Source organism: Eublepharis macularius, chromosome 4 (genome assembly GCF_028583425.1).
Source record: "Eublepharis macularius isolate TG4126 chromosome 4, MPM_Emac_v1.0, whole genome shotgun sequence".
Taxonomy (NCBI): Eukaryota; Metazoa; Chordata; class Lepidosauria; order Squamata; family Eublepharidae; genus Eublepharis; species Eublepharis macularius.
The window spans coordinates 36,880,454-36,907,990 of NC_072793.1; the positions used below are offsets into that span (position 1 = coordinate 36,880,454).

At 43.3% G+C, this 27,537-nt stretch overlaps 2 protein-coding genes across 2 annotated transcripts in view; both read right to left on the bottom strand.

Moving 5' to 3' along the window:
* Positions 1-7,534: 7,534 nt before the first annotated feature.
* On the bottom strand, positions 7,535-16,398 carry LOC129328923 (uncharacterized). The gene is made up of 4 exons (XM_054978252.1): positions 16,263-16,398; positions 11,504-11,845; positions 9,042-9,151; positions 7,535-7,873 (listed from the first exon to the last, which is right to left on the bottom strand). The coding sequence occupies exons 1-4, from the start codon at positions 16,321-16,323 to the stop codon at positions 7,763-7,765; spliced, it is 624 nt and encodes a 207-aa protein (XP_054834227.1). The 5' UTR covers positions 16,324-16,398; the 3' UTR covers positions 7,535-7,762.
* A 4,070-nt stretch (positions 16,399-20,468) lies between these two features.
* LOC129326925 (uncharacterized) overlaps positions 20,469-27,537 on the bottom strand; it is a 28,908-nt gene continuing 21,839 nt past the window's right edge. Inside the window, exons 4-6 of the mRNA XM_054975260.1 lie at positions 26,416-26,610; positions 24,704-24,776; positions 20,469-24,469 (exon numbers count right to left, since the gene is read on the bottom strand). Coding sequence (XP_054831235.1) covers positions 24,706-24,776; positions 26,416-26,610 — 266 coding nt within the window. The 3' untranslated portion in view covers positions 20,469-24,469; positions 24,704-24,705. The remainder of the gene's footprint in view (positions 24,470-24,703; positions 24,777-26,415; positions 26,611-27,537) is intronic.

Here is a 27,537-nt window from a genome sequence, read left to right on the forward strand (position 1 = left end):
AGCAGGTACCAGAAAGAGGGTGTGAAAGCCCTTCAGGAGTTAGGAGGAACCAGGTAGATGGCCCATGCCAGGCTAGAGTTACTAGGTCCCCCTAGAGCCAAAGCAAGGGGGCTGGAGGCAGAGAAAATGGGTATTCACCTCTCATTATTTTCCAGTGCAATGGGGGAGCTGTGGGTTGCGCTGAAGCCCAGTGAATTAAAAATTGCCTCCAAACAGGCTTTTTTAAATGAATTGGGCTTCAGCACAACCTGCAGCTCCCCTGTTGTGCCAGAAAATGATGTCGGGAGTGCATATGTGTGTGTGTGCTTCTCCTCCCCAATGCCTTCCCCATCACCAGCCAGGTGAGCAGGGCCGGGGGTGGCAGATGGGGGCGGAGGGCTGGCAGGCCTATGGCAAGTGGAGACTTGGACTGCCTCTGGTTAATTCTCAGGTGCCTCAGAGGGCAAGATGGGAAAGTGCTTATGGGTCAGTGGGGCTGTTCCACCACAGAGCCTTGCTCGTCCTAATGCTGGTACCACTCCTGCTTTGGTGAATATGCTTCATTAGGGTCAAACCATTCCTGCACTCACACATTTTTTCAAGTAACAGTAAACCTGGAGAGGATGATATCTAGTCTGGCTTCAGACTGGCTCCCTGTGAGACTGCTGAAGGCTTCAAATGGCAATAAGGGATCCAAAGCTGGCACCTAAAACTTCTAAGGGAATCTTAGGAGAATTGTTATGAGAGGAATCAGTGTAAAAATCAACAAGTGTCTATATAAACTTTCCATATATACCACGCCATACAAATTGTGACCCACAAAGTAGAACTCACTCCACTAACCATGTATGATGGCTTGACATACATCTTGCTTTTGTTTCTGATGTCCCAAGCATGCAGCAAAACCCAAAAAGATTATGAATCCCTCACGATGAGTTATATATTGCTATCCACCAACCCACAGGAGTTTTTCTTCCAGTCACAATACAATTTCTGCCTACCCCATTCATTGGGGTTCCTAGTGGGAAATTAATAAAGAAAACTGTTTTTGAGGGAATAGGCTCAGGGCCCTGAGTATAATCGAAGGGCCTGACTTGATAACTAAGGTAAAACTGACAGGTATGAGATGGTTTGCTTTTTAAAGTAAACGATGACAAAATTCACTTCAGAAAACAAAGGAGCTAAATGTTAACTCTTAACCAGGAGTTGTAGGATGTTAGGTTTTATACAGTACATGCGTCAGCAAAAGACTATTCTGGATGTTTTCCACACAGGGACAGGCTGGGCTTCCACATGGCAAGTTTCCCTGCCTGTGTGGACGTATCATGCCTGAATTCCAGATTTTCATCACACACATGACCCACCCCCCACCCCTAAGTCTGCAGCCCCTTTTATTGTGGATGTATGCTTTTCCATTTATATTTCTCTAACCTGTTATGGCCTCAAGTTTATAACATCAAAAGAGTGTCCTGCAATTAAGTTACACACCATGATGCTGAATGACCTTGCTGTTTGTGAAAAGCCACCCCGACGGTGTTGTATTTTGTATCAGATGTTGGAAGTGTAAATTAATGTGGGCCTGATGAAAGAGTACCTCTGAAACGAGCAAATTGGGATTGGACCGGTACTGCTCGTTGCTGCTGCTACGGGTGCTTCCCCTCCTGACTACGCGACCTCATGGTCAACATACAGCCATCTGAACTCTGATTATATAATCCCTGGGACTGTACTCTCTCACTTTATTTGGCTTACTGTGATGCCTTGGTACTCTCAGGGAAGTACACTCAGATCTTTACTTCACGGTCCTGTTAGACTAACCATTCTCTCTCAACCTTTCGGACCCTGCTGCAACTTCTATTGACTGGTTCAGATCACTGGCTGCTGTGCTTCTGGGGTGCATTTCTGTGTTCTACCTGTCACAGTGACTAATGTGTTATGTTCTGCTTGCTGGGTCACATATTGAACAGGCTTGAAAGATAGATGCATATTCAAAGCCACGTTATGCATACGGTGAATGCTTCCAGTTTCCAAGGGTCTGCATCCACATGGGCTACAGAAAACCCACCAAAGCAAGAAAGCAGAATCCATATGCATTTGGACATAACATCAGAGGCAGAGTGCTCAACTGCATGAGTGATTTGCAGCTATTACTTTCCTCCTCCTTATGTAACCCATAAGCACCTGAGAGCGTTTGAACTCCAGATGACTACTGCTGAACTGTACATATCTCATAATGACTAACCTCTATTCTGGGAAGCTATGTGAACTTTTAAAGTATAGTCATTCCGCTAAATATTAAGCCTTGTTTCCCTGAACCTTTTTAGCAAACAAAATACATAAATAAATGTTTTTAACTACCCTGTAGTTGGCCAGATTGGTATGTTTCCTCTACAAAAATTGTGCATTCTGTACTGGAGCTTGAGGCATGAAAGTGGTGTCTGTGTTTCCTTTAGTGGCTCTAAACTCAGGAAGTAGGTTCCATGAAGCAAACCCAAATGAGGCTGAAAACTCTCTGTAATCAGACTGTGCATCACTCAATTTTTATGATGCTGTTTGCTCACAAAAGGTCAGCATGCCAGGCTGTCATTAAGTATCTCTTTATATCATACCTTGCAGTTGATATCTATACAGGGCTTAACCAGTTGTGACATTGTATACATGTACACTTACATGTCCATCTTGTCAGATCCGTTGCGGCCATGGAATGTGTGCATATATCGTTTGTTAGGAGCTGGGAGGGCAAAGTACTGCAGCTGTTGTATTCTTTGCTGCTGCCAACACCACCTCCCTCCCTATCCTATGAAGCTGCTTTTCTTCATTCCTTCTCTCCCTGCTCCTTCTTTCCTTCTCTCAGACAAGCCCAATAAATCCTGGCTTGGCAGTGGAGTCTTGGCTGTTCACTTGGGGTGGAGCAGGAAAGAGAAAAGGATGATAGAAGGTTGTCCAAGGCAATAGCAGAAGAGGATATGCTTGGTGAAGGCCATGACAGCAACATTTTGCCCTCAGAGTTCCTAATTGGCATTTATACTTATTGCATGGCAACTATGAGTCTAGAACTAACTAGACAGACACAAGTACATGTGTAACATGTCATGTCTGGTTAAGCCTAAATGGGATTCAGAATAATACTGGACCCTATAGAGAGGGTAGGGGTGGCACTTACCTTTTTTAAAATTTTTGTGCCTGTGTGATGACATCACTAACGGAAGAGATGTCATCATGCCAGCCTCACTTCCTGGAGTTTAAGCTGGCTGGCCACTCCTGCTGGGACCACATAGCCACGGGAGGACAACAGGAACACCACTGCATGGGTGGGCTGGCTGCTCCTGCACCTGGGTGTCTGGGGGGGGGGCTGTTCACTCCTACTGGGGCTGCACGGAGCCACAGGAGCACTGCAGAGAAGCAGGGAGGAGGTGTCTGGTATTTTTGGAACCTTTCCCCAGGGCAGTGCCCCCAAATACTGGACTGTCCGAGTGAATACAGACTGTCAGGTTCTGCCTTGGGCGTTGCCCTGTGAGGTGCCAGCATGCATGACTTTGGACCAGGGGTACCATCAAGGATTATGCGAGCTCCCGCTCTGTGGAAGGAGGGGGGTATACTTCACCCTCGCACCCTCTCAATCCTCTCGCAGGCCTGCTCAACCTGACAGAGTCCCAGCTGCCTTCCATGACAGCTGGCCCCTTCCCTCCTCCAGACTTATCTCCCCTTCCCCTTCCCCTTCCCCTTCCCCTTCCCCTTCCCCTAGGGGTCCTCACTCTCCCTTCCTGGCCCCCACCGGAGGGTGGGACTAGCTGGCTTCCACCTGCCTTGCCTGACTCTCTGAGGCTTGGGTGCTTCTCTGCCCTCCTGTGGCTGGGATGCCTCCTTCCCCCCTTCAGTTGTTGGTCTGTTCTGGTCCTGTGTGCCTGTTGGGGTGGCTGGGTGGCTGTCCCCTAACTGCCTTCCATCTCCTCCTCCTGGTAAGTCTGGGGGCTGAGCCTCAGATCCCGGACACAGACGATAGTGGCATATCATCTGGATTGAGCCTCTGTTTCTTTTTCTGCTTCAATTATCTAAGCCTAGACATGAGCAAAAGGCCTTACTTGAACCATGGTACACAGCCCGCAGTACTGCAGTACTGAGCAAGCTGCTCTAATGATTCCAAGATCTGCTGTGGTTGTAGCTTATCATAATCTCTGAGGTGTTTTCTGTTTATCTAAATTGCGTTTTTGAAGCTGCTTTGTGTTCTCAGGAGAAAAGTGGGTTAATAATACTTTAATAAATGCAGGAAGCAAGGAAGACTCAAAGGCATTTTTCCTTATATGTTTGATGTCTTCTGTTATGTAACGATTTTTTTGTTCACAGGACTTGACAGAAGGGTTTGGATTTTAGGTCTTGCGCTGTACAGAAAGCGCAAGGAAGTGAAATAATAGGTTGAAACTTCAAAAACTGGACTTCTTATATAAATTCTGAGTTTTTCTTATATGGATTGGTTAGATTTCAGAGATGCTAGAAGCAAAATTTGATTCTAAAATTGTTTGAAGAGAATCTCTGAATGTATCCTCTTGGTAAGAAAAGATAAACAATTGTTAATTACCCTGGTGAATTGGATTTAGAAGGCTTCTGCTGGAAACCAGCTGTCATCAATGCAGAGCTTGTCCGATGGGATTCCATAAGGCTCAGTTTTATCTCCCAGGCAGTTTAATCTTTACTTAAAGACCTTGGGAGAGATCATCCACAGTTCCAGAGTGAAGTGTCATCAATATTGTTGTGAGGATAAAATAGAGGAGAGTAGAATGATGTAAGCCACTTTGAGGCAGGTTATAAATAAAATGAATATGTTGATGATGACTCCCCCTCCCCAGCTCTGTATTTCTCTGTTTAGACCTGATGCAGCTATAGCTGACCCGAACCAGTGCCTGGCTGTTGTAGTTTAATGGCTTTGGTTGAACAGGTTGAAGAAGTACACTGACAAGAGGGAGATGATGCTGGTCTGTAAGGCTGAAATCCTGGAGGGCTTTGCACTTCCCACATTTAATGGGGTACAATTGACTCTTGCTGACTGAGTTAAGTGCCTAGAGATGGTCCTTGATCCAGCATTACTGTTGGAGGAGTAAGTTAATTTAGCAGCAAAAAAAGAGCTTTATTCCGTCACTTAAACCCATATGTTGCCTCCCTGTCTTGAGCCACAAGAATCTATTCCATGGCAACCATGAGTCAGGGCAATTGTAACATACTGTACATGGCTCTGCCTCCAAAGGTAATTGGGAAACTTCAGCTGGTTCAGAATGCTGCAGTCCAATTACTATTAGGAACTAGGTAGACTATGCATATTACAGCTGTGCTGCAGTTGGCCCAGTGGTAACCAATTGCTGTCCATGTTTGTCTACTAGAAAAGAGTCCAGTAGCACCTTTAAGACTAACCAACTTTACTGCAGCATAAGTTTTCGAGAACTACAGTTCTCTTCATCATATTGTTTGTTTAACCATTTATACTGCACCATTCCATATAGTTCAAGGCAGCTTACAAAATGATGTTCAGTTCAAGGGACTGGTTGTTACTTACAAAGCCTTGGAGTTTGGACTCACATATCTGTAAAATCACCATATGCTCCCCAAAGACATCTGAACTCATCTGAGCAAAGTCTTCTGAAGGTGCCTCCCATCAGTGTGGCATAGTGGTTACAATGTCTGGGACAGCAAGTTTTGAAATCCCACTTTCCCACGGAAACTTGCCGGGTAACATTGGACTAGTCACAGTCTCAGCCTAACCTACCTTGCAGGGTTGTTGTAAGAATAAAATGGAGGAGAAGAGAAAAATGTAAGCCATTTGGGGTCTCCATTGAAGAGAAATGAGGGATATAAAAAAAACAAAATTCTACAGATGCCTGCTTCTGACCATTCTATGTGTTTGCACCTACTGTATGAAATTTCCTGCATGACCAGGTTAATAGGGCTCTCATGCTTACATATTCTGCAAAATGTGAAAACTAGAATTGTCTAGGAGACCATTTTTATTAAGAAAATAGGGTTGTTGGAAAGATAACAACAACAATAGTAATAACATTCGATTTATATACCGCCCTTCAGGATGAATTAACACCCACTCAGAGCGGTTTACAAAGTATGTCATTATTATCCCCACAACAAAACACCCTGTGAGGTGGGTGGGGTTGAGAGATCTCCGGAGAGCTGTTACTGACCCAAGGTCACCCAGCTGGCTTCAAGTGGAGGAGTGAGGAATCAAACCCGGTTCTCCAGATTAGAGTCCTGCGCTCTTAACCACTACACCAATCTGGCTCTCACTGTTCTAGAGGACTCTTTTTTATAAACGGTAGTTCAGGAAGGCATTTTTATAAAGAGAATAAGTTGGCAGTAATAAAAGGACATGTTAAATAAAGCATGATTGAAAGGGCTCTTTTTATGAAATGAATAGAATTACAGTTTTTGTATCTAAAAAATTAGGTAGGTATTATTTGTATTATTTACTGAATACTATAGCTTAAAATTGCTACAAGCACATTACTCCTACAGGCACCACAAATTTGCTACAAGCACTGTACTCCTACTTCTGCTTCTCTTAAATTAGGAATCCAATGCAACACATATGTTAATAAGAGAATTCTAAAATAATGGTTCAAAGACCCTCCAGCTGTGTTACCAGAATAGCACTATGAGTAAAATATTAATGTTGTGTGAGCCAGCTTAGTTGTAAAATAAATGTGAATAATAATAATAATACAAATGTACAAGTTTCAGACTAGACTTTACAAGTAGACACATGAAATTTGTGTGTGGGGGAGAAATCCTATACTTACTCACTGTCTGTCACTTGTCTGCTTCCCATGGTGGCTCCCCCACCTGCAAGCCTCAGGTGTGTGTGTGTGGGGGGGGGGGTGGAAGCTCCTACCCCTTCATCCAGATCTGTTGTATCAGTGCTGAAGGGCAGCAGTGGAGGCTTTTGTTCTTATTCCCCTGCTCTCCTCCAGTGCCATTGCCTTGGTGACTCAAGGTGGGTGGCGAGTCTTGTCTTGTGCCTCCCCATCTTCAGCACCTTGGAGGCCAGGGGTCAGTAACAGTTTCTGCTGCCCCTTACTTTGCCCACCTCCAGCACTGCTGCCAGCTGAGTGGCTGGGAGGGGCAGGGGGTAGGCATCGGGTCCCATACTTCATCCCACACACACCTCCAGCATCACCAGCTCAGCAGCTGGGGGAAGTGGCAGCTCTCACTCTTCTCCCTTTTCCTGCCTCCTGCACCTGTTCCTGGGACACACCCTTAGAAGCTGATGGGGCAGTGATTTCGGCTTCTTCTCCTTCTCTCTTGTTTCCCTTCTCATAACAAGCCCGCTTGCAGTGAGGGAACAGTTCTCTGTGCTTGCACAGTCCTTTCCTTTTGTATTCCCTCTCTTTCTAGGTGTAGGGTTTTTCTGCGAATCTAGATGTCCACCGAAGTCTGTAGAAATGCATGCTTTGAGTCTACATGGCCCTGATCTGTGGATTTAAGTATCCACAGATGGGACCACTGTTGAGAATTAGATATATTACTATTGTAAACTTTCTGTTTCAAGTTACAGATTTTTGTAATTTTCATTTCACTGGCAAAACAACAAGATTTCCCCAAATGTTCAGCAAAAATGTTCCAAAAATGCATTGTAATTTTTAAAAATCTTAATCGTAACAGATTTCAGTTCTATTCATTGTATACAATAATACAATGATAATTCAATAACGAGTTTGCTGGACACAAGAACTATGGGTTAGGCATCATTAAAGCTATATAAACTTCAGCGAGCTGGAGATCACTTCTAACACTCATACTGATTGGCCATAGTGTTGCGCCTCAAACTGTAAGTCATGTCTTCATAGACCATATTCTGTGCTTCCCTTCCTTTCTTCTTTTGGCAGTACTTCTTGGCCTGTTAATCAATCAAACAAAAAATAATCACAGCCATTAAGATGCAGTGCCCATGAAGAATTCCTACCAAAGTGTTTCTCATTTTTAGCTCATAATGTGGGGAGATATATCCAACAGATTCTTTCTTGGAAGGAAGGGGGAAAATAGCTGGGCATTTATGGATCTGCAAATTGGTATACAAACATATTGGAACTCAAGAAAACAGATGAGGAAAGGCAACCAGAGCAATGCCTTTCCATTCTTCCTTTTAAAAATGCACGAACTGAGTGTGTGCCTGAGTAATGCACACATCAGCCTTCTCTATAAAGGTTCCATAAGTGTGCATCAGAAGCAGATGTGGCTTGAACTGGCATCAGAGCTATGGCAGGTATGGGAAGAAATGCTGGGCGTATTAAGGGAGAATCAGGGCTTGTGTGTGAAATGACAGGAAGGAAACTCTGAAGGCAGAGGTGTCTGCATGTGGTTAGTGAGTGGGACGGTCAGGAAAGGGGGCTGGCTGGCTAGCTGGTCTAGTGAACAAAAGAAGCCTCTGGATGTGTATATGGATTATCTATACAGTTCACTTGGGGACACTTCCAGATGACAATAAAAATAGAGAAGAGCCCTTGCTGTTTGAGTGGTAGCCCCATTCTGAGATGGTTGCTCATTATCTAGCTCCTGTGTAAACTTTCCTTTGGTAAGGGAGTTAGCTATCTCTCCAGCCTTGGCAGCACTCATTCACCCCTTGCAGCTCCTGTTATTTAAAAAAATAAAGTATCCTCAGATGAATGCAACTGGGTTGGAGAGGTGCCACCAACACATGCTGCCAACTCTGTCACTGACTGATCCTTTGTCTCAGGTGAGACAATAGTACGACATAGTCCATATCTGATGTGACTGGGCCACTGTTGCAGTGGAAGGTGTTAAAATCTGATAAAACTAGTCCTCAAATAATGCCAGATGATTATGGAAATACATATTAGTACAATGGTTTGAGAAGAACATAATCAAGATTCTCAGGAATAAACCAGTGGATGGTGTCACTATGAGAGAAAATGGATGCTGCTTTGGAAATTATCTTGATTGAGTTCCAGTTTTTCAGGAAGAAGGCAAACCTGTAAAAAACTGGAAGGTTGGTAGAACTTTATATAGTTTCTCTAGCATAACACAATGATATTGATCATACTCACATCTACATGAGAAAGGATAAAGTACCCCAATGCAGTGGCCAAGAGCAGCGTCACAACAAGAAAGACGTACCACATCCAGAAAGATGAGGAACACTTTATCAGCTTCTTAGCTGTATAGGGGAAATATATTTCCTGTTATTTCGTTGCACAACTATACACAAAGAGCAAATAATCAAGCCTACTGTGAGGCTTGAATAATGTGTTTAACACATGTCATATTTGACTTTGCTCATGATCATCTGTGCTAAATTCCACACAAAGCTCAGTAAATCTCACTGTCAGCCCCAGTGCTGAAGGGAGCCCTTGTTTAGAGCCACCGTATTTTCAAAAGAGAAGGCACCAGACTATTTGGCAGGCTGAACACCATTGTGCTGCCCAGCCAATCAGTGAGCTAAGCAATGAGTTAGTTAAAGCCCATGCACCCATTTGTTCTGGACTTTGCAGGCTTATTTATTTTTTCAATAAGTAATTGTCACAATACTCAACTTCTCCTTCCACAAAAAAGGTGCAACATATAACAGCTTGAAACAGGCTACTAGCCTCCACCTGGAGATGAGCTTCTGCATTTTCAAGAGCTGTGTGACAGGAAGAGGCAGCCTCCTCTGCCTTCTGTGAATTATGGGTCTTTGCTAGGTGCTGGAAGTTGGGCAGGGAGCTGGAGCTAGACAGCTGTACATATCTTCTCCATAGTTTCAGGAGGGTAGCCATGTTGGTCTGCAGTAGAACAGCAAGATTTGAGTCCAGTACCGTCTTAAAGAATAACCGGAGTTTTCACAATATAAGTTTTCAAGAGTCAAAGCTCTTTTTTTCTTGTACCTGACAAAGGCCATTTCCACATGTCCTTAAAGGGACTGTCCGCTCACCAAATGCTACCAGCTTTCCTCCTTCACTCCACACATCTCTGATTGCAAAATTGTAGCTGGCTGACTTCAATTTTTTTGGTGCCTTTTCTGAGAATGCACTTTCTCCACTGTCCTTGAAAAAGCACCAACAAAATGGAAGCCAAATAGCCTGCTGCTGTTTTGAAATCAGAGATGTGTAGAGTGAAGGGGGAAAGCTGGCAGCGTTCAGTGAATGGGCTGTCCCTTTAAGGACATATGGAAACAGCCCAAAAAAATCTTTGACTTTCAAAAGCTTATACCCTGAAAATCTTGTTGGTCTTTAAGGTGCTACTGGACTCAAGTCTCTTTCTTCATGTTGCTCATTTGCTGAAAGAACACCCTCCTGAACAGCAACTGGCAAATTTATGTTCACTGGACATTTTATCATTACTTTGGTTGCTTTCAAAACCCAGTTGCCTCAATTGCTAGCCATCTGTTTGGTGAAGGGGGGGGGGGTTAAAAATTAAATCAGTGATGCGAATTAACCAATCACACTTGCTTATAATGGCCGACACTCCTTCATCCCCAGATAAATCAACATTAACTCTGAAGGCTAGCTTGAGAATAGAAGACTATATAATATGTGTGGTTTGTAGTTCATTGTGTTTCACAAACCATGAACCACGAACTCACCCCAGTTTGAGAACCGGTTTGTTTGGTTTGTGAAAATGTCACTTCTAGGGCAGCAGAAGGTCACCTCCTGGGCTGCAGAAAGTCCACCCCCCTGTTGCCTAGGAAACTGATTGATCGGTGCCAGGCTGTCTGTCGTGACAAACCGAAAAATGAACCAAACAAACTGTTTGTGGTGGTTTGTCAGAAATGGGCTCTGACGAACCGCTGGTTCGCAAACCATGAATTGGACTGGTTTGTGATGAACTTTGGTTCATATTTCAGTGCATGCCCATCTCTGGTATGCACACTTCCAGGTACAACACCAGTAACAGCTTTGGTACTTTGTCTGGGGGAGGGAAAATACCTCACTCTCATCTCTGTCATGAAGTTCTCTGGCTGATCTTAGTCACTCACTCTTGGCTTAACCTTTCTCATAGCATTGTTATGAAGATAGAGAGCTATTCTATAAGCTGCTTTGGGTCCCCGTTGGGTATAAATATTCAAGTGAATAAGTAATTAAATAATCCCTGAGAACATTATCCCAATTAGGTAGTGATGGAGAACTTACACTGGAAATATGTTTTCCATCAAGATGGAAACAAATTTCAGATTTCTTAACCATTCTGAATTATTATTCTGAATTATTAACAAAACAAAGTAACAAAGTAAAACATGGTAACAAACAAAACGACTTGAATCTAAACTTGAATATAAATATGAATATTTCTGTGTGTTTCCCTAAACCTGCTGCCATATATGAATCCCTATCAGTGCACAATGAACTTGTTTAAAAATTGATAGCTGTCCAACATTATATCTCCTTGCATTAGTATGTTGAAGCATGTTTGCTCACATTCATATAAGACCAATACATTGTTAGATTTGAATTATTTGCTTGCTTGTTAGTGATAAATCAGAAGCTATATGGCCATTCCCATAACATATTGAAGTGATGTTTCTGCCACTTACCAGTCACTACCAAAATGGTGCCATGTCCTTGTACTTGCACAGGGTTCTGGTTTATTAGTACAGCTCCATCACAGATATACTTATCACTGTCATTCTGCTGCAACTTCTGCAGCATTATTATTACTGTATTCTGCAGCTCAAAGTACTCAATGCGCCCTTTGTATTCGTAATGTACCCTCTTGTCTTTTCTGTGACCTGCAGAATAAAATACCTCCATATCCTTTACAAACTTCCGTCTCAAATACAGCCCCAGAATATTTGGATGGTTAAAATTGCAGGTGATATTGACAGATTCTTCTTCTTCAGCAGTGGCAACCTTTGGTTCCTGTAAGATACTATTGGCTGTGGGGGCGGAAAAAGAAATGAAAGATTTTAGGACGCTTTTCTCCTCACCAAAGATGGTGAATACACTGCAGAAAAATGCAGATGCACCTGTATCTTTAGTGCTTAACTGTGGCTCGCTCTGTGTGAGGCTATTCAAATGCACTAAATCCAACAACAGGGTGGGAAAGGCCAAGGCCAGACGGTTTGTGAAGACATTTCAGATTCTGTGCATGTAAGAACTTAAGTAGACCCTGCTGGGTCAGACCATCTACTCCAGCATACTGTTTCACATAGAGGCCGACCATTTGTTCTGGGGGGCTGTTCAAACAGGACATGGTGGCCATTTCCACACACGTTGAATAATGCACTTTCAATGCACTTTTGCAATCCTTTTGAAGTGGATTTTTTGTTCCAAACATGGAAAATCAGTTTCAAATGTTCACTAAAGAGTACTGAAAGTGGATTATCCAACGTGTGTGGAAGCAGCCAGAGTCTAGCGCTGGTATTCAGAGGTCTGCTGCCTTTGTATATGGAAGGTACTAGCTAGTGCTGGACCCATCCTCCATGAATCTGTCTAATCCCCTTTAAAATATCTCTTATGTTTATGGCCATCATTGCTTCCATTGGCAGTACATTTCACAGTTTAACTACTTGTTGAGTAAAGAAGTATTTTCTTTATCCTGAACCTATTTGCTAATGATTTCATTGAGTGCCTTGGAGTTCTAGTATTAGGGAGAGGGAAGCTCATTTCATCCACTTTCTCAATCCCTGGCATAATTTTATAAACCTCTATCATGTTTCCCTTTAGCTATCTTCTTTTGAAATTGAAAAGTCTTGAACTCTTCAGCCTTTCGTCTTAGGAAATTTGCTCCAATATCCTAATTGTTTTGGTTGCCCTCCTTTATACTTTTTCCAGCTCTGTAATATCCTTATGCAATGGCATACTTAAAAAAAAACTATTTAGTGTTATGGTTATGGACGCCAGTCCTCTAGTTTTTATGTTGTCACAGCTGGAATCCAGGATACACGATGCAATATAAAGTGGAATATGACTCTTCCTCCTTGTGAGTGCTAGTGCTATCATTGTTCTTGAGCTACAATGTGGTTGTATAACTGACCAGGGCATCCGCTTGTGACATCAGTGAAGGAAGGAGACGGACACAAAAACACATACCCTTGTCCAGGCAATCTTTTGGTCTTTCTTCTTAAATGATATTTCAATTCTCTTTAGTAGTTCTCGGGGATGAGGAATGATATGGTATAGGCAGATCTTGTTTGTTCTTGAAAACTATGCAGGGTTGGTACTTGGATGGGGGACCACCATGGAAGACTGCAGAGACAGGCAATGACAAACCACCTCTTCTTCTAACTTGCCTTAAAAGCCCCTTGCTGGGGTTGCCATAAGTTAGTTGTGACTTGACAGTAGCAGTGTGCAGCAAAAAAAAATTCGGGTTTCCCACTTTGGGGGAAACTTGGAGCGGGAAAAAAATCATAAATAAGGGATTTCCAAAGCGGCAAACCACTTCAAGAATCGCTTATTTAACCGATTTCAGTGTGCGCCATAAAGATTCGGAGCACACCGACAAATTTCCCCGCCTAGCTGCTTATTTCATCTGATGGGACGGGGAGGAGGGGTTTCCCTCCTCCCCCTCCCATTGGGAGAAATAAGTGTGGGAGGGAGAGTTTAAATCCCACTGGCTTCAGCTGCCTGGCAGGGAACTCCCTACCAGACAGCTGGTTCAGGTGTTAAAATGCCCCTTTCCATGCTGCTGTGCAGTGGCATGGAAAGGGGCATTTTAACCCCGCCAGCTTGACTCAGTTGCTTGGTGGGGATGGGGAACCAAGGGTTTAGACGCCCCTTTCTGTGCCACTGCGCAGAAGATACCTTTCACACTTCCTCTGCAAGGTTGTTCCATGGGGTGGGTGATACTATAATAAAAGCTCTCAATCATATTGCGGTGATGTACTTCTTCGAGGAAAAAAGCACATTCACACTAGAATGTTTGGCCTACATGAAGCAGTGGGGGGGTCACTACAGGAAGAGGCAGTCCTTCAAAGATCTGTAAAGAAAGCAAGCCAACTGGTCTGGGGGAATTAATTACAGTTCTGATTCCCCTGGTGGGGTCAGGGGATCCCCTGCTATTAGCCTCCACCCAACACCATCTCAAATCTGCCCAATGAGGGAGAAAGATATGGAAACAGGTCAAGATCTCCCTGGAGCATGCTCCTGCTTGCTCCAGAATGCTTCCATATTGTTTCGGGAATGACAGCAGTACATGACAGTACATGATCAGTACATGACCGAAATCAACACTCATTTGTGTGTGGGAAAGTGCTCCAACATATAAACTTTCCACCTGGAATTTAAGGGGACCTCCCACAACCAGAGTCCTTTATCACATCTCTAATTCTAAGGATAATTTAAGAAAACCATTTCCCTCTTCCTACAATTCCCTCTTCCTACAGTTCCCTCTTCCTGCAAAATTAGTAATGCGCTTTAGATAAAAGTAACAACAGTGTGAGTGAGAGAGAATTTTTTTAAAAAGTTGCTTAGATCATGTGCAAAATCCTCACTAGCAGCAGGGATTTTGAGCAGTGGAGCAGGACTTCCTTGCCTCTTGCTCCTACTCATGGCCAAAATGTCCCCTAAAATGTGGCTCCTGAGAGATGAGGAACCCCGCCATGAATGGTATGTAGGGAGAGTTAGATTGCTAATAGTGAGAGCTGGAATCAACAAACACCTCCCCTCCATTAGTAGAAATTTTCTGTGACATTCAACCCATTTACTGGCCATTTGCCCCAGCAGAAGATCTAGTACCCAACACTGATCAAGCTCTCTCCAACATCTCCATCTTTGAAATAATGAAAACTGCACAAGACAAGTGTATGCCGCCTTGTTAATAAGATGCTCGTGTACAATTTTACAACTGCAAAATTAGCCTTCATTGCACAATCAGAAGAAGCCCACAACTGGATAATCTCTTCTTCTTACTTGGAGTATTTCATACTTAAATGTCCTTCTTTAAGATTCTGCTGATATATACTGCAAAACTTTAGAGGCTCCATGTGCTCATTGAAATATTCATATTGGAAGTAGAATCATTGGAATTATTTATTTCTGGAGTATATTTCAGTCACTGCAAGCATCTGCACCTAATTCTGCTCATCATGACCATGGAAATTTTGCACTTTGAATTTTGCAGAGACCAGAGAGCCTATATCTAATGTGGTCTTCAGAAAGTTTACAGCTTTTCTTGATACATAAAATATGTGTTCCCCAGGCTCCCTGAGAAGATAAGGAGAATGAGATCTGTAGAAGAGCTTAGAAGGTGCTGCAAGACTCTTTTGTTTGCAAAGAGTGTAGGCTGCAGGCATATGTGGGGTGTAGGCTGCAGGCACATATTTGGAGATGAGGGGGTTAATGGGGCATTACTGTATAGTTTTAATTTGAGCTTGTAAGCTTTAAACCATGAGGAAAGGCCTGGAAGGCTAAAACAGTCCATGCTAATGGCCCTTGCTGTGTAACAAGCTGGCATTGCAGGGCTACTCAGTTCAGTGGTGCCAGCAATGGCCATTAGCTTGCCTATGGACTCCTATAGAAAACTGGTGTTATTGCAGGAAGAGTTCCTTGATGAGATGACTCTGACCATCATTGCCATTGAACCAACTAGCCCCTGAGACTCTTACAGAGTTGCTGTGAGTGTTATAAGTGGTCCTCTAGGGCAGCAGATCAACATGAAATTTCCCTGAAAATTAAAAGGCTAGCCCAACCCTGATCTCCGCAATAACTAACTAACTTTCTGATGTTCCAGTACTCAAATTTTGATGACACGCGTCGATCTTCAGCCAAAATAGTTCTTAAAATCCAGTTACTTTGCTTTAAACACAAATATTTCCAAGGAACACACCTGTGCTGCACTCTGGCATCTTTCTGATAAATGAAATTTGATGTGGTCTGCTAGATATTCCAAGGTTGTTATTACTGCCCAAAAATTATTATTGGGGCAAGTATTCTCAAATTTTAAACTTGGAAAATTCCCTGAGTTAAAAAAAAGATATATGGAATCTCATTTCACTTCCAGAACATATCCTGACTTGCTTAGGTCATCCGACTCACTTCACCTTTTCCAGCCATCTCCAGTCTTTCTGCTCCAAGATTCTCTGCTGTCTACTTCCCCAAATTTTCTCCCAAGTCCCTTCCACCATTTTGATTTCTTTGTGTTAATCCTTTGGAGAGAACTGATGTAAATTTCTTGACAGAACTTGGATGTAGACGAAGCATGATTTTTTTGAATCAGAACTAACAGGTCCTTGTGGGGATATTCCGCCACTGAGATAAGATATAGCCTGAATACATCAGTAAATGAACATATTTAAATTTAAGTGCTGAGATACAGTGTAGCAAAATCATATAAGACAGTTTCCTTATACATACCATTTGAGGCAGGGCATCTAGGGGAAAGAAGGAAGAAATACACGGCAAACATCCAGCACATTTTCTAGAAACTTGTTTCTCAAACTGCTTCTTTACAAAAATAGACCACCAGTTGCAGTAGGGCTTGATGGTGAGGCTTGAGTGATTCTCAATCGAATGGCAGCTTTACAGACCACAACAGTCAAATGGAACCTATTATGAGACACTGCGGTTTCTGAGAAGTGCTTGGGGCAAAAAGAAACCTGAGGTTTATTGGCTCTCTGAAGTGTGTGTACTGTATATGTCTGGAAAGCAGCAGGCCCCACATGTTTTTACCCCCCCCCAAAAAAAGACTGGTGACCTTTCTCCAATGCACACAAATGTTAAAGTAGCAGTGGGCCGCGGAGTGTTTAGAAAAGCTTCTGACATTTGTAGCATCGACAGTACAGAGACACCCAGACATATTACGGCATTGCACTTCGTGGGGATAAACAAAGACTCATCAATTTCAGGGCACATTAGAAGACTAACCAGCTGCCATGTCTTGTGTTTGTGCAATGGCCGGAGTCCTCTGAATATGACAACCATCCCACTAGGGTTGGCAACTCTGTGATGGAAAATTCCTGGAGATTTTGGCAGTGGAGTCTGGGGAAGGCAGGGTTTGGGGAGGCAAGAGACCTCAGTGGGATATAGCGCCATAGACTCCACCCTCCAATTTGAAATCCAAGTTGTAATCCTGATTCCTTATAAATTTAAAAATCTCAGCAGCTTCTAAAATCCAGGATCATTAACACCGCCATGCATGAGAGACAGCTGTATTGTCTCTTTCCATCATGGCGCATCTCACAGTTTTTCTATGATATGCACTTGTCAATCCTGCAAGCTGAAGACACAGGGGAAATGGATGCAAGAAGCTTACTCAGTCAGCTCCTAAGATGCAGAGATAGGTTCATCTAAGAGGACTCAAGTGGAGACAGCTTTCTCAGGGACTGATAGGGACCACGTTGGAGGAGAATCTTATGTAAACTGGGACACTACATCTTCAGTATAGTCAGTGCTTGAGAAGACAGTAAACCAAAAGAGGATAAAAAGGGATGTCTTCCTCCACTGACTCATCTCCTGAAGCATGATGTTTGCATACACTGAACTAGCTCATTAGCAAATTCACAGTGTACATAAAAGACTGTTTTCCGTGGAGGACACTTTAAATCTGTGACAACTAATACATACAAATTGCAATCTAAGAAAGATATCTGTCTCAGAAGAGCCAGTTTGATGTGGTGGTTAAGAGTGGCAGGATTCTAATCTAAGCCCACCCTTTGATCCGTTTCATTTAGCTTGTCAACAAAGGGCTTTATGGCTTCGATAACCGACCTCTTCACTAGGTCCTCAAGAGACTCTCCTTTTCCCTGCAGGGCAGCCGAAATTGACTTGCCCAAAGTGGGGCTCTGCTTTTTCGTCGCCATTTTAGGGGGGGGGGGGAGTCTGCCGACCAAGTTCTGAAACTCAGTGAGGGGGAAGAAACCTGAGCCTTCTTAGCTTCAGATCCCACCAATCCTTCACATACGCTTGTAATAACAGAAGGGATTCGCTTACTTACAGGCTTTTGCCTAGTTCTGCTCTTTGCCGTTTTCCATGGCCCGGCAGCACTCGAGGTGCCGCACACGTCTGCCGGCCTCCGTAGGAGCAAACGGGCAGTTTACTCCCTGCATCGACTTCAGGGGGTTCTTCCCGCAGCACTCTGGACCCTGCCTCCCTCACTGGGAGTCCTGGGGGCTAACCTTCGCAGGTCAGCCGCCCGGTCAGGCTGCTCGGGCGCTTCCTCCCGGACCTGCAGAGAGGAGTGTCCGACATGGCCGAGAAACCGAAACCGAATCCCCATAGGAAATAATGAAGAAGATTAGCAGCAGCAAGCTAAAAATACATTCACGTTTCCCTTTTTTAGGCGAGGATAGGGGTACCTGATTTGGGGGGCCATAACATGCCCCCCCAAAGTCCAATCGGTCTGAAACGTGGGGGATTGTTAGAGGAGGGTTAGTGGAAGGCCCCCACCAATTTTGGCTTGATTCGGTGGGAGGCTTTTTCCCATTGAAAAGCAAGCAAAATGCTGCCCCGAATCGCCCCGAATTGCCCCAAATCGATTCAGGGAACACCAGGTCGGGTTTCCTGAATTGATTTGGGTTTCCCCGAATCACCCCGAATTAGGGTGATTCGGGGTTTTTTTGGGTTTAATTAACCCGAACTGCACACCCCTAGTCATAATGCTTTGCCTACTTGTACTTTGAAAGTGAGTAATGTTTTTTAAAAAACTTTGTTTTGTTCATGTTTTATTCTTTGTTGTCCAGTTGGTTTCCATCATAGAGAACAATGGGGCTGGCTGGCCAGCCATCTCTGTAGGTGGTGGGGGAATTTGAAGGAGGGTGTCTGTGGTTCAGGTGCTCTTTCACAGGGACCAGCTGGCACTCAGAAGTGTGTCCACCATTGTGGCATGCCTGGGCTGTGCACATTTGCTCTGGGAAACAGAGTGTTATAGTTCACAGCATAGGAAACAAAGGGAGAAGGCTGGCCAGCCTGTTCCTGGGATTGTGTGGGGCTGCTGGGGCTGGATTTGGGCCTGTGAGGAGCTACTGTGGGGATTTGGATCTGTGTGTGGCAGCTGGGGGAGAATTGGGTATGTGTGGGGCTGTAGGGGGTGGACTTTGGGGGCTGAGAGCACCTACTTTGGGAGGCCATGAAATGCCCCCCCCCCAAGTGGGAGCAGGCTGAGCCTTGGGGCTGAGCCTTGGTGGGGGGTGGGAGGAAAGGTAGGAGAAGGGCCCCTGAGGGTTGGGGGCATTTTGCATGCAAAATGCCACCCCTGGCAAGACAAGCCTCTGTTATTTCCCAGCTGGAAATAGTGCAGAAAGGGGGGGGGAAGCGCCTACTTTGGGAGGCCATGAAATGCCCCCCCTCCAAGTGGGAGCAGGCTGAGCTTTGGTGGGGGGTGGGAGGAAAGGTAGGAGAAGGGCCCCTGAGGGTTGGGGGGTGGGAGGAAAGGTAGGAGAAGGGCCCCCCTTAGAAAGACAAGCCTGCTTCTTTATTTTCCCCCCATAGGAAACATGGAGATCAGCAGCAGCAGCCACAACGTAAGAGATCAGCAGCAGCAAGCAAAAACCTTTCCCTTTTAGGCGAGGATAGGGGGACCTGTTTTGGGGGGCCATAACTTGGCTCCCCAAAGTCCAATCTTTCTGAAACATGGGGGGTTGTTAGAAGGGAGTTAGAGGAAGGTCCTCACCTATTTTGGCTTGATTTGGTGGGAAAATGCCTCCCCCAGGCTTCCGGGAAGCCTGGGGGAGGCTTTTTCCCATTGAAAAGAACCCCGAAACAACCCGAAACGTTTCGGAAATCGCTGTTTCGGATTACCCGAAATGTTTTGGGTTTTCTGAAACGTTTCAGGAAAACCCGAAACAACTCGAAACAGGTTGTTTCGGGTATCATATACCCGAATTGCACACCCCTATTCCCCACTCCTCCACTTAAAGCCAGCTGGATGACCTTTGGTCAGTTGCAGGTCTCTTAGAGCTCTCTCAGCTCTACCCACCTCACAGGGTGATTGTTGTAAGGATAATCATAACACATTTTAAAAACCACTCTGAGTGAGTATTAAGTTGTCCTGAAGGGCAGTGTGTGTGTGTGCATGTGTGTGTGTGTTATGTGCTGTCAAGTTTCCTCTGACCTATGGTGATCCTATGAATGAGAAACCTCCAAAATGTCCTATCATTAACAGACTTGCTCAGATCCTGCCAACTGGAGGATGAGGCTTCTTTTATTGAGACGAGCCATCTCATTTTGAGTCTTCCTCTTTTCCTACTGCCTTTCACTTTTTCTAGCATTATGGACTTTTCCAGAGAAATATGAGGTAAAATGACATCAGAAATTGAATACCAGCTGCATCCACACACCTTGGGATACTGCACCATCATGCTATTGCATTCGTCTTCTTCTGAGCTGTCTTTCCTACATAGGAAAAACCAGTTGTGAATTATTGCTGTAAAGCAAGTGATAGTGCAATGTCTAACAATGTGTGCATGTAGCCCACATATTAAGAGGTAGCACACACACAGACAAAGGAAAATTACACAATCACAGGAAAAGACTAGAAATCCTGGAGGGTTTACATCAGTGGGATATTGCGCATTAACAGTATTTATGCCTTTTAAATTTTTAAATTTTTACTTATTTGTGTAAAGCAAAAAAAGAAAGAAAAACAAAAAACATTAAACTATTGTTGCAAATATATACAGAGGCATCTATAAAAGGTATCCAAATTTCAAAAATAAGTCTGTACACTGTTATTGTCCAATGAATTAAGGGAAGAGGATTTTTGTTTTTCCAATGTTGAGTATAAGTCTTTTGGCAACTGTAAGGGCATAGAGGGGCCATTTCCATTGAGCATTGGTTAGGTTCCAAGAGACAGGCAAATAGTTTACAAGTGCATAAACATCTTTAAAAATAAATGAGTATTCTAATACAAAATTAATATGAGTAATGACTTCCTCCCAGAAAGATGGAAGCATGTGCTTAAGAGACTCATCTTATAAGTTATAATGCCAAAAGTTGAACATTGACTGTACTATCCTTTACTTTAAAAAGTGCTGTGGTGCCCAATATTCCCTAAACATAATTTTTTGCTGAGTAATTTGCAGTTTAAGATCTATAGAAGCAACTGATATAAGGTTTAAAGCTATGTCCCACTGCTTTGGCAGAACTGGACAATCTAGCTCACTATTCCATTCATCTTCAAGACTTTGCATATCATATTTATTTACTGACATGAAGTATTTGTAAACAAATATTGTAAATTTTGTTTTCTGTGTTGATTCAATAAGAATTTTCAGAACTGGAGGCGATTCTGAAAGCTGAAGGGCTATATTTAAATGCCAACAAATGTTGCCATTATATATATTGACATTCAGCAAAAGTTGTCAAATCATATCTAGATCTTCACTTAGAAAATGCCAAACGTCATCATTGTAGCTCATCAACTGACCTAGAGTAAAAATCCCCCTGTCTGTCCAAGCCTTCTATAAGAAAGATTTCCTCCCAATTTTTATACCTGTATTGGCCCATAAATTCTAATGTAATTTTTAGCAGGTTAGAAGGGGTCAAATTGATATTGTCATTATATTAAGCATTATACTTTTATAACCTCAGAAATTGCTGGAGGAACGGGATCCATTTTAACATAAGTAGACCCTAATATATTCCATTTAAAGTGTGGCTCCAATCATGTGCCAAAGTTCTAACAACTTTTTGGCAGTCAATATCTTAGTCTACATTCATTAAAATGCATTGAAAATGGTGTTTACATTAAAAAAAAAACCTTAAGCAACTGTAACATAAAACTTTTTAAAGCATCATAACTGATACATCATTCAAATTTAAAATAACATATATCTAAACATAATGGTGTAGGAATATCACAAGAATAAAACTTCTCTAAAAATAGTGTTACTCGCAGATAGCTAATGTATTAAAAGGTGCTACAGAAAACGGCTCTGGTATAACTTGACCAGGAACATGGATGCTTCCATCCATGTCCTTTTTGTTCAGTATTAACAACATCTGGCCATCACATTTTATCCTGATCTTCCTTCCAAGAGCACAGAAATATATATAGGGGGGATATATATATATCTCCCCCTCCTCATTTGTTCCTGAGAATCCAGATGATATTCATCTTAACTGCCGCATTGTTGTGTTCCTAACAGTTCTGTTTTTTTTCCAAATGTTGTTCCAATATATGTTTATCACTATTTTTGTCTTCCAGTTCAATCCAAGTATGAAGCTTTCACTTGTGAACTGGCTAATGTTAGTCTCACATAGTTTGCAGGTATAATATTTGATACGGTGGGTGATGGCATAAAAACACTTTTCCCCCTTTCCTGCCTGTCAGTCCATCATTACTTTCATTCTGCTCTTTGCTGCCTGGTGAAACTGATTGGGTGGAATAAAGCTGTTATGACCTGTACTTTCTTTAGGGTGGATTTTGCTTTAATCTTTCCCTTCACACCCTCTGGGTAGTTAGCTGCCACCAGGAATATTAAATTCCAATATATTTTATTTAAGTTTTCCCTTTGGTAACGTGTTTATGCGTCAGGCTCCTTCGTGGTTCTATGTGGCCCTGAGGATAGGAATGGGAGATAACAATGACTGCTACTCTGGGATATAACAAAACAAAATAAAAGTTTATTTTTTAAGAAGCGTATTGGTTACATATAAGTAGTTCTTAGTTCTTCTAGTTGCTTCATCCAAACTCATTCACACAGATCTCTTGTAAGGCTTCACACACAGTTAGCCTCTTTCTCTAGGCTCTGTATTTCTCTCACAGAGAACTCCTCAGACAGCACACAGCTAGCCTGTTTTCTTTTCACTCTCAATCCTTTCTCTCTCAGGCACACACACAGTTTGCCTGCTTCAAATAGAATGAATATATAGTCTCACAGACACACTCAGTTCAGGCTTCCACTCAGGTTGCCTTTCCTTCACAAATACATGAACACCCTCAGGCTGCACACAGCTCACCTCTCTTGCCCTAACTGAATCTTTTTCTCTCCCTTAGTAACTGAAAACTGCCTTCACTCCGCCCACTCTGTCATCAACCAATCATATCACTCACTCATCTCTCTCTTTCACCCCCACTCTTCGCCTATCTCACCAAACATTTAAAGACACATGCACCCATTTCTTGAAATCATTACAAAAGCCTTATTCGTTTAACCTATTTTTAAAGATTAAAGTAACATTGTTCTCATCAGCATTTTGATTTTTTAAAATAAAAAAGAGGTGTTAGGCAGCTGCTGACAGGCACCAAAGCACAACAGCCTACTCTTTGACATGGCTGTCTAAAATGCCAAATGAGTGGTATACCTGGTCTCTTCCCACCCACCTCAGATCACCTCATAGTGAAGAAACCACACATTGTCTACTATGCTCCTGCTACCATGGAGCTCCCATTGTTACTGGGGCTCTTGTTTTGGTAGCGGGATGGAGGAAAGGCACCATTTCTAATAGGTCCAAGGAGAAAATGAATCTGCTCTTCTGAACAGGTTATGAAATCAGGTTGGTGTTCCCAGGTGTGGTCACCCTACAAGCCACCCCTCTGAGGCGACTGAACCTCCTGCTTGCTCAGCAGCAATTATGTCCAGGATAAGGTGCTTTCATGTGTTTTGTGTCACAAATACCAAATAACAAGGCTAGTGCTTGTATAGTGCTAACCAAAAACTTGTTTCTATTGTCTTCTGGAAGCACCATGTTTTAGTTCACCACTAGTAATATGGCTTCTGTACAAATACTGGCTGTCAAAACTACTGTGGTTTTAGACCACAACTACAGGAACTGATAACTTTTCCAGCTGAAGCCTGCATATGCTTATTAAGAGCTGTAATCAAAACAAACCATGGAGTTTTCTTCTAGCTAAGTTAATTTTGGATTGCAATCTTCGTGCGCTGAGAATTGACCACAGCTGATCCTTTGTAGCAGTTAGTGGGCTGGGCCTAACAGTGAGTTCTCTAAACTAAGCTATTTTTGAATATGCTACTTCAGAACTGCGCTGCTAACTTTTTTTTATGAGATAGTTAACCAAGTTGGTGCTAACTCTTAAAAAAAACCTTACTAAATAGTTCTTAACATTATGCAGCATAGGAAATTTTTGTTTGAAGATGTTTCCCCCAAGTAATAAGTATGTCATACCCACAGAGGGAACTCAAAAATGGCCTTAGACCTACAATCCCCAGTTTCCAGATGGAAAAATGTTCAAGTGCAACTGATTTCCCCAAGGCAGTCCACAAAGTTAATAGCCAAAGTGGAACTTATAACTGTGTTTTCAGATCCATACACCACACTATTCTGTTGGCACACTGTTAGAATGTATTCACAGTTCATAAAAAACTCTTGGTTTAAGGAAAATCACAATTCTGTCCACAGTTTGGAGGACCATGTTCACTGAGGTGAACGTGAAAGAGGAGCTGTAATCAAATGAGCAGGCTTCTGTCTTCAGCTCAAAAACGCAATTTCTCATTCACTAAAAGTAGCAAAGATGAAAGATGGGCTCGCACAGCACACAATTCAGTGCTTCTGAAACTTTTTTGAATGTCTATGCTGTACTGTATTATTGTTTCCGGTTTAGCATCCTAATCCAAGTGTTTCATCTTTGTTTTTCATACCAAATTCTCTGTAGTATTTGATCTCTGCAAAAACAAAAACATAAAAAAGGGGGGGGAGAAAACACAAGAAACATAAAACATAAGAAACATAAAACTGGCAGCAAGAATGGTGTGCTTGTCTATGAAATGTACAGACACATTGTTTCTATGACTTGGCTGTATTGAAATCCTCTCAGAAATTGAGAGGCCAAAACAATATAGAACTTTATTTTTCCATTGATTTCATTACTAGCTGTTAGACTTGACCATATATATTACCTTCAGTCTGGAAACACCTCGGGAAATCTTGGTTGGTGATATGGGGGGGTTCGCCAGGGTAAATTAATGCCACCTAAAAGGAAATTATATAACCAGCTGAAATAACAAAAGGTATTGCTTCAATTCATAGTTATTGCAGAATAGGGTTGCCAGCCTCCAGGTAGTGGCTGGAGATCTCCCGGAATTACAACTGGTCTCCAGGCCACGGAGATCAGTTCACCTGGAGAAAATGGCTACTTTGGGGGGTGGACTCTATGGAATTATGCCGTGCCAAGGTCTTTTCCCTGCCCAAACCCCACTTTCTCCACGTTTCTCCAGGTTTCACCCCCCAGATCTCCAGGAATTTCCCAACTTGGAGCTGGCAACCCTATTGCAGAAGGAGAAATTGGAAGTGGGGTTTTTTTGAGGCAAACCAGAAGAAAAAACAATATTTCCTAAGTACTTCTAGGCCGATTCCAGACGACTAACCTGAAGGCGCTGCATGCCATGTTCCGGATCGCGACGGGAAAAACGTGAAATATCGCATTTTCTCGCGCAAGTTTGGTGCAACGTCATGCCAAACTCGCGCGAGAAAACGCAAAATTTCGCATTTTCCCCGTCACGATCCGGAACATGGCGGCATGCAGCGCCTTCAGGTTAGTCGTCTGGAATCGGCCCTAATCTCTATTTTACTACCCTACCCTCCTTACCAATGTATTTTTCCCACACGTACTTAAAAAAAACAAACTGCCTCCCGGTTAATCCATCCAGTGCCCTGTTTCTGAATCTGTGGACAGCTCCAGTTTTGCTCTATCTAGACTGTTTGCCTAGCCATCGGTGACCCTTCTGCATCAGTACCTAGCTGGTCAGAAGAACAAAGAGTCACACAGGCCTGTGCTAAGTGAGGAATGCTCAGAAGATTCTGAGGCAAATACATATTTCCCTGAGAGAGGTTCCACTACAGAAGGGGTGGAACTACCACCGTCAAATGCTATATTAAGTATCACCTAACGTCGCTGTTCAAGTTTTTTATTTATTTCATTTTTATTTGCTTCATTTCATTTCTTCATTACCTTTCTCCCCAATGAGGAGGACCAACGAGACATATAATTTCCCTCTCATTCACTTTATCCTCACAAAACTGTGAGGTAGGTAAGGCTGAAAGCTTTTATGACAGAGTGGGAATTCAAACCTGAATCTCCAAGGTCCGATACCACACTGCACCTAATGGGGTGTGGGGTGTGTGGGTGGTATTTCATGAAGAGCTGTAGACACCATGAATCTCAGGCTGATAATGTCCCAAGCATCAATTTCTGAACTTCCCATTGAAGAGTATTCTCGTCTTATCCCATGCCTTTCTGGCAGTGGTGAAAGGGTTAGCTGATTCAATTTATTTGCAGTCTTGATTTTTCTTTTAAAATTAGACTTTCCCTCCTCTGTTGCATTACCAATTAGATTTGCCAGAGGAAAGGGGCTCATTTCAGAAATAGGACTATTTTACTTGACACCAGTATACAGTTCAATTTTATAAGCTGTGTGAAAGGGACACTTTTTTCCCAAAACAAAGAAAATTGAGGTTCATACAAAAGGTTGCTGATTCAGCTGCTCATTGGGACTTCGAACAAGCCTGAAAATGGCTTGAAAAGGGTAAGCATGGAGGAGGAGGTCCCGAGAACATTTCAGCAGGACAACATGAAGCAAGAGACGGCCCTGAAAAGGTTGTCTAACCATACCTTTTTTCTTTCTCCAATACAATGCCACAGAAAAGGCCAACACGACAATGAGTGTCAGAGCAATGATACTATATTTGGCCTCTTTAGATATAGCTTCTTTGTCTGCTTCAGCTGTGCCTTTTTCAGATTCTGAGGGAACAGGACCAGTAGCAAGAAATCGTCTCTGAGCTGAAAGTTCTGCTTGGCCTGGGCTGACTGCAATAATATACAAACAGCATGAGATACACAAAAGTATATACAAAAGTCTCATCCGTACTCCCAGCCATTCATTGACTCAGTATATGAATCTACCTTAGTTTAAGTCAGATCATTCAATATTGTTGACATGATGGAAGTGGCTCTCCAAGGTTAAGGCTTTCTACAGACCTTTTTTGCTACCCAGGAATCTTTTAATTGGAGACAGGGCCAGCACCACCATTGAGGTGGTGAGGCAGGTGCCACGGGCGCTGAGGCACTGAAGGGGGCACTGGACGGGGTGCCGGGGGCAGAGGCATGTGCCACGGAGCTGGCGTGTCAGGCCCACAGCTACTGCAGCTGGCCAGCCCCACACTGCTGCTGCTGCCACCGCCACCACCACCAACACATGCCCCCAGCCGGGCGCAGCGGCTGCGTGCCAGGCATGGCAGGCATCTGGGGCAGCATGCAGAACCTCTCCAGCCACCCGCCGCACCTGACTGGGAGCACAGGCAGCCTCCGCGTGTGGTCCCAGCCACCTGCTGGCCAATGGGGCTGGCTTGCTGTGTGATGACATCATCACGCAGGGATGTCATCATGCAGTCTGGGAGCGCACATAGGTGCAGCCATGGGTGCCAGAAACCCTGGCGCCACCCCTGACTGGAGATGCCAAGGATTGAACCCAGAGAATGTTCTACATGCAAAGCAATTAATAACAGTTCATTAACACTACAACTTAATAATTTGTTTCTCCTTTGAGTTACATATTCATTCTAATATTTCCAACTCTTCAGATATGGTATAGCACTCTCTGCCAGATACTGGGAAGGAAAAAGAACCTTGATCTGAATCTAATCCAGCAATATGACAGAATGGGATCTAGTACTGCAGTAATCTTCCTGCTTACTTGCCTGCTGTCATGCACCCCCTTTAGTTGGGTTCTACAAG

Excerpts from the sequence above, each read along its gene's own strand:
- LOC129328923 (XM_054978252.1), bottom strand. The coding sequence starts at position 16,323 with ATGTGCTGGATGTTTGCCGTGTATTTCTTCCTTCTTTCCCCTAGATGC. Across the intron at positions 11,846-16,262 it reads TAGATGCCCTGCCTCAAATG|CCAATAGTATCTTACAGGAA; the intron begins GTATGTATAAGG and ends CCGCCCCCACAG. Across the intron at positions 9,152-11,503 it reads CACCATTTTGGTAGTGACTG|CTAAGAAGCTGATAAAGTGT; the intron begins GTAAGTGGCAGA and ends TCCCCTATACAG.